Raw genomic sequence first — 7,215 nt, 5'->3', positions numbered from 1 at the left:
AAAGCGCTGGCATCCATGGCCTGGGCGCCAGGGTCTGAGTAGCCGGTGGGGTGCGGGACGCACTCTCCTGCCTCCACCTGGTGCGGGCGCCGCTGCACTGCCGGCGGGGGGAGGGGAGGGGCTGGCCCAGTGGGCGACCGGTCATTGGTCGTTCCGATCGTCATGCTTTTGGCCTTTTATTATTATAGATAATGGGAAAAGGATGGTGGTTGGGAATATGGAGCAGGAAAGTACCTTTTTTTACAAATGTATTTGATTTTTTTTATGTGCCTGGTTTTTCCCCCAAATGCATATGATTTACATTATATTTAATCAGGGGAAATAATACTGAATCCATATAAAACAATGGTTTTGGTGAAACTATGAAAATATGTCATGCTCTTAAGAAGAGAAACTACCTCAAAACCAGGTTTAAAAAAATAATTGCAAGATGTATTAGTTTTATTTACAACCAGAGGCCTGATGCATGAAATTCATACATGGGTAGGGTACCTAGGCCTGGCCGGCAATCAGGGCGATCTGTGGGGCAACTGGTGGGGCGATCAGCCCCCTCACTGGCACCCACCTTGGCTGGGCTGGGGCCTGCAGGCTGGGGGCAGCTCGTGCATTGAGCATCTGCCTCCTGGTGGTCAGTGCACATCATAGTGACCGTCGTTCCACCCTTCATTCTGCCCTTCAGTTGATTTGCATCTTAGGCTTTTATTATATAGGATGAGTTATTTTTAGGCCAGAAACTATCCTTACTGTATATTACTAAATTAATTATAACAATTAATAGTATTATCATCTGTGCATTTATTTTTTACTGTGAAAAATTTCAAACATACATAAAATTAAGAATAGTATATGCCCATCAACAGGGAACAATTATGAAATTTGACATACTTGTTTAGCTTTTGTTGTTAATCCTAACCCAACGATATTTTTCCATTGATTTCTAGAGAGTGGAAGGGAGGGGGGAAAGACAGAAAGAGAGAGAGAGAGAGAAACACCAATGTGAGAGAGACACATTGATTGCCTTCTGCAGGGATCGAGCCTGCAACCGAGGGATGTGCCCTTGACCGGAATTGAACCCTGATCTTTCAGTCCAAGGGCCGACGCTCTATCCACTGAGCCAAAATTGCATTTTTTAAAGATACAATCCTAGCTCAATCTGATGATCATTGGAATAACATGTGCTTTATTACCATTAAAATACTTTTTTAAATGTATTGAACATTGCCTTTCAATGCAATATTTCAATTTGGTGGCAAATGTTTATTAGCATTATTAAAAGTGAGGAACTTAGTCCTGGCTAGTGAGGCTCAGTTGGTTAGAGCATCCTCTTGAGCACTGAAGGGTCTTGGGGTTCAATTTTCAGTCAGGGCACATACCCAGGTTTCGGGTTCAATTCCCAGGAGGCAACCGATTGATGCTTCTCTCTCACATTGATATTTCTCTCTCTCTCTCTCTCTCTCTCTCTCTCTCTCTCTCTCTCTCTCTCCCTTCCTCTCTCTCTAGAATCAATAGAAAAACATATCCCTGGGTGAGGATTTAAAAAAAAAAAAAAGTGAGGACCTTAGCACAAGTAAATTTCCATTACACAAACTTCAAGAAGAACTATACTCTTGTTTTTGTGTATAGTAACTATTGCTGGAAATAAGAGGGCTTTCAACTGAAACATAAACACAGTTAAGTACATAAGAGTTTTTCACATGATACATGTGCAAAAATATAATAATCGATATTTTTGCACCTGTATTATGTACCAAGCACTATATTGAGAACTTTATAAGCACCCACTCTTCAAACAACCTTTTTAGGTTTTCTTGTTTTCTCCATCTTACAGATTAGGATGCTGAAGCTGAGAGAGATCAGTTAACTGTCCAGTCATCCAACAAATATTAGGCACGGTCGTATTTGTTAAACTTGTATTTTATTTCTATAAATGATGTTTTTAAAGCATGAAAAATTTTATCCTTACCAATGATAATCAATAAATGGTGTATAATAAACATAACATTGTACAGTCATTATTTAAATTCACAAATGTCTGCATAAACAAACAAGAGGACTGAGTCCTGATGGGAGATGCAATAACAACCTGTGGAGGTCCTAAGAAGCCTGAAGCTCCCAGGACCAAGGGGTGTGAGTAGGGCAGACTCTCAAAACAAACAAAACAAACAAACAACCCAAGAATTTCAAGGACATTTATTAAGTGTCTTGGGTTTTAAGTCCACATTTTTCAGTTTCTGTATATAACAAATTAAATAAATATTTCATCTTATTGGTTTTATTTTTAAATGGATAATTAGCAATAAAAATAGTGACTTACGTGTCAACGGAAATAAGTTTCTTTTCCCCATTGTCAGAGGCATAATTCCAAGTTGTTTCAATAATTCCAATGTAATAATGCTTTTCTTTTGCCCCGGCTGTGGTACTATGTAAAAAAAGAAAAATACCCAGCAACAAAGTCTTCATTTTTTCTCTCTTGGAGTCCGAAGTAGTGAAGTGAAACCAGGAGCAGGCACTTTTATAAGTAAGGCTTCTCCCTTCATTTGCTTGATTGACACAATTTAATGTTGCATAAGAGTAAAGTGTTTCGTTAAAGCAAATAACATTTTCCACTTTCGTTCAGTTCTCGTAAACCCAGAAAAAAATTGTTTTCCATTGCCAAGCTTCTCTGATTACACATAAAAAGTCAACAGCTATTGCTGGGTGACTAGAGTGTGCATAAGTCTGTGCCTCTTCCACTCACTGTGTAAATTCCAGGAGGGCAGAGATCACCTCTAAATGCTCCTTTTGTTCCTCCACAAGGCACCACAGTACAATGCCCTGAACACTCTGCACTTTTCATCAACCAGGATGAAAAGTATGCAAAGTGGATCAAAACATGTGCTCTTTACGTTTGAAAAGCCTAACAATATTTAATTGCAACTTTATGATATGAAATATGATCTTTATCATGCCAAATTTAAGTAGCCAAAACTAAAAAATTTATTTTGAAGGATTTGTTTATTTTGTAGGCTCTGGACATATCTACATAGAAAGTTTACAGATTATTCTGTATTGCTGTCAACAATCAGTGTCAGAGCATAATGGGCTTGATAATTCTGTTTGATCATCAAAGAAATCAGACATAAATCAACCTGTCTTCAAAAGTGAAGGTTGGTCTTAGTAAATACTAGAAAGTGCCCAGTTTATTAATGTGGGATTTCTGTCTTTGACATGGACATGCATTTTGGGGTAAATACTTTAAAAAAAAAATCCTGTCTTTTGTCATGACATATTTGTCTAAAAATATAAGGTAGTTTTTTTTTTCTTAGCTGAAGAGAATCCTGAACATAACAGTGCACATTTTGTGCTGATATAACCTTTGCCTCTAGAATACAGCAGTGGGAGTATTTGCCAAGAGTTGTGTAAAGAGATTGGGATAAGAGAAAGTACCCTGGTTTTCAAACAATTCATTCAATTAGCATTGCTGTGCAGGCCATTGCTAAGCACTGGGGACAAAACAGTGAACCTCTACCCTTCTCAACTTACATTGCACTTGACAGAGATGGATAGTATACAAATAAAGAGTGAAAGACCGAGAATTAGCGGCAAGGGTTATGGAGAAAAGTAAATCAGGGAAGAATAATGAAAACAGCAGGATGAAGATAAAAATCTGATGGGAACCACTTGACCTCGGAGAAGATACTGATCAGAGCCTCAGTTTCCTCATCTGTAAATCTCAGAGGCCTGTTGTAAATCCATTGAAATGATCCTCGTTAAGGTACAGAGTGGGGATTTCTGTTCACCAGCTAGTAATCATCTTAACTAATTGTTCTGATACAGAAAACTGAGTCACAGTACCACCCAGAATGTCCTGCCCACTGAAAGGACTTGAGTGGGGCCAAAATCTTGCCCAAACTTCACTGGTCAAGCTCTGTGCCTTGCAAGATGCTGTTCTTCTTAAAAATATAGAATTGTACACTTGAAATCTATGTAATTTTATTAACCAATGTCACCTCAATAAATCAATAAGAATTTGAAAATAAAATAAAATTAAAAATTGGTCCACACAGACAAGGCATCTTCCAGCAGTCCAGAGGGAGGGGGTACTTGTTTCAAATTGGCATGGAACCACTTGTTTGAGCCAGCAGATTTCTGGGCACCTCCTTTCACATTCTCTACTCTATGCTCCAGCTCAGCACTGTGGGTAGAAAGGATGGTGATCAGTGCACAGCTACAATCCCTGCAGTCACTCCTTCCATCAGATTCTGCCCTAACGACTGCTCGGATTGTGCCCGAGGGCTTCAGGATGTACATGTGCAGCTCCCTCACTGTTAGGGTCTCTGAAGGAGGAATGCACGAGGCCAAAAGGGTAAAGAATTAGGAATTTATTAGGTCATCTGGAAACCCAGATGGGCTGAGCCCCAAAATGGCTCCTGCACCCAAAGATGGGGAGTCAGAGGTTTTTAAAGGACTCTAGGAGGGCTTTTTCTGGGAGGGGAATTCTCTGAGGAGTTGCGGATTCTGGGAAACTCTGGAGGGGAGAGATAATGGTCTTAGCAAGTGGAATGTCCATTGTGAAGTGGCCTAAAGGTCAGTTTCCCTAAAGCAGTGGTCGGCAAACTGCGGCCCCTTGAGTGTGGCTCTTCCACAAAATACTACGTGCGGGCGCGCACGTACAGTGTGATTGAAACTTCGTGGCCACACTCAAGGGGCCAAAGAGCTGCATGTGGCTCTCGAGCCACAGTTTGCCGACCACTGCCCTAAAGGAAAGGCTACCTTTAACATTACAAACCTCTTTATGGTGAGTCCAGAGTTAGTACCTAAAGGTGAACTTTGAACAATGTTGCTGTTGAGAATTTCTGTGTTCAAAACAATGCTCACAACCAGCATAGAAGGCAGGAGCCACCAGGAGCAGCTCAGGGACTCATAGCATTGCAAGAAATAATAGAGGAGAGGAATCTAGATTAGACCAACAGCCAGCCTCTTAGCTGTCTGTCAGGTCTTTACCTCAGAGCCCCAGGTTTGTTATAAATAATTACTATATGCTTAAGTTAACAGTTTAGTAACCTGGGTTACATAACAATGTTTTAATCATTGTCCACAATTTTTTTTCTTGTCATCTTAAAGATTCCTGGTATAGGCGAGATTTATCTGCATTTAGCAATCAAGATTCTGGGGTTGATAATGGTTAAAATCAAAGAAGCAGTCGTCCTTACAGAATATCAGCTTTATTTCTGTTGGGCAAGATGCAAATTACCTCCATTATTCCTCCTCCACAACATCAGAATTATTAAGAACAAACCAGCAAGGACTGTCTTTCCCTTTGTGAGAGGGAGACACTAGTATGAAATAGCAGGTCATTTTGTCCAGGGCCAGTCAGATCACCACATTGCTATCTTTTTCACAGAAAATTGTGTAACTGTAATTACGGGTGAGTGTGGTCACGTATAGAACTTTGATAATGAATCCACTGAATTGACCTTGCACAATGCGACTGTCCAGTTCATGATTATTTAGAGAATGATGACACAGATAATGTCATCATTATCTCCACCCCTTTGGTTGCCCATGAATGGGTCAAGGCCTTACTCATCATTTCCTGGCATGCAGAGGGGTCACAAGCAGGGGAAGAGAGGAAGCTCAAACTCTAATTCAGCCAAAGACAGCCTGCTAGTGTTGACATCTATAGTTCTATGGGAAAGGGGATTTTTAAAAAATGGAATATGGATTCCAATTACTTCTTCAATTTTGTTCTCTCACAATCTTGAATGAAGTGGAAATCAAAACATATGATGTATTAACAATGGAAAAGAAGTACAATACTAGAATTATTTTTACAAAAGATTAAAGACTAACTTATACCTGAAGCTTGATTGCATAGAACTTCAATGTATGACTTTCCTCCCTTGTCATCCCTAACCTCATTATCTCTTGCTTCTATACCACTGTTCTGGGGTAGTCCACTCTGCATAGCACTTAGCACTTTGATTTGTGCCAGGTCTTAATTTATAAAAGGTGACTGAGTGATGACATGAAGAGGCCAAAGCCATTGTTGTCACTTGCAGTTTTCCTAGAAAGAAGAGGCACACATGTCATGCAGGGCCACATGAGGAAGCACCAGATTTTTTTAGGAGGCAGAAGTAGAAGCCAGCAGGATGCAAAGGCCACAAATTTTATTGGGGTTTCTGCAAGAAAGGCTAGGCAGGGAAGAGTAAACATGGTTAGGATTGGCTAGTTTTAGTAATTCCAGCCCTGGCCAGTGTTACCCAATAGTTAGAGCATTGGCCCATGCACCAAAGGGTCACAGGTTCAATTCCGGCCCTGGTTAGGGCGTGTATGGGAGGTAAGCAATCAATGTGTCTCCTCACATCTCTCTCTCTCTCTCTCTCTCTCTCTCTCTCCTCTCTCTCTCTCTTCCCCTCTCTTCCTCCTCCTCCCTTCGCTCTCTCTAAAAATCAATGGAAAAAATATCCTTGGGTGAGGATTAACAACAACAACAACAACAACAACATAATAATAATAATTCCAACAGGTTTGGGGGCATAGGAACTGTCTCTAGTTGTCTGGTATTTGGCTTTGGTTGATTAGGGTAGGGGAAATAGTAGATTGGTGTGTGAGAGTTAGATAAAAGAGGCAGTTGGGGGTATGGACTTTTTTTTTTTTTAAATCCTCACCCGATGATATGTTTTCATTAATTTTAGAGAGAGAGAGGAAGGAAGAGAGAAACATTGATGTGAAAGAGAAACGTCAGTCAGCTGCCTCCTGTATGCACCCCAGCTGAGGACTGAACCTGCAACCTAGGTATATGCCCTGACCAGGAATCAAACCCGCAAACTTTTGTTATACTGGATGAAGAAGCTCCAACCAACTGAGCCACTCAGCCAGGGCCGGGGGGTATGGACTTTTGATTGGTTGATTAGCATATGAAAGCCTGGTTTACCTACAGGTGGTTAACTATCTCTAGGAATTAACTAGTCTGGGAGGGGCAGTCTCTCCCTAGATAGCAAGGCCCGCCAAAGCATCATAAAATATTAAAAATAAAAAACATGATTGATAATTTTATATCAGTATTATCTGTTTATGTGACTGTCTCCTCAATTAGACTGGGCCTCCTTAGGGCTAATGATTATGCCTTGTTTTGTATTGAATCCCAGGCACTTAGCATAGTGCTTGTCACATAGCTGATAGAATTATTAGTATACTAGAGGCCCGGTGCACAAAAATTTGTGCACTCGGGGG

General features: G+C 40.6%; 1 protein-coding gene across 7 annotated transcripts in view; it reads right to left on the bottom strand.

Moving 5' to 3' along the window:
* The window catches only part of LOC102242845 (ceruloplasmin), a 100,215-nt gene extending 97,510 nt beyond the window's left edge, over nt 1–2,705 (bottom strand). For 6 of the 7 annotated variants that reach the window (XM_014537452.1, XM_014537453.1, XM_014537451.1 and 3 more), the window contains exon 1: nt 2,315–2,705. In XM_014537452.1, coding sequence (XP_014392938.1) covers nt 2,315–2,460 — 146 coding nt within the window. In that variant the 5' untranslated portion in view covers nt 2,461–2,705. The remainder of the gene's footprint in view (nt 1–2,314) is intronic. The other variant, XM_005863482.2, reaches the window with a different exon arrangement.
* Nucleotides 2,706–7,215: the final 4,510 nt, after the last annotated feature.

The sequence above is a fragment of the Myotis brandtii genome, unplaced genomic scaffold (assembly GCF_000412655.1).
Source record: "Myotis brandtii unplaced genomic scaffold, ASM41265v1 scaffold179, whole genome shotgun sequence".
NCBI lineage: Eukaryota > Metazoa > Chordata > Mammalia > Chiroptera > Vespertilionidae > Myotis > Myotis brandtii.
Note: the sequence above shows the minus strand (reverse complement) of the source record. Positions and strands in the feature narration are given on the sequence as shown.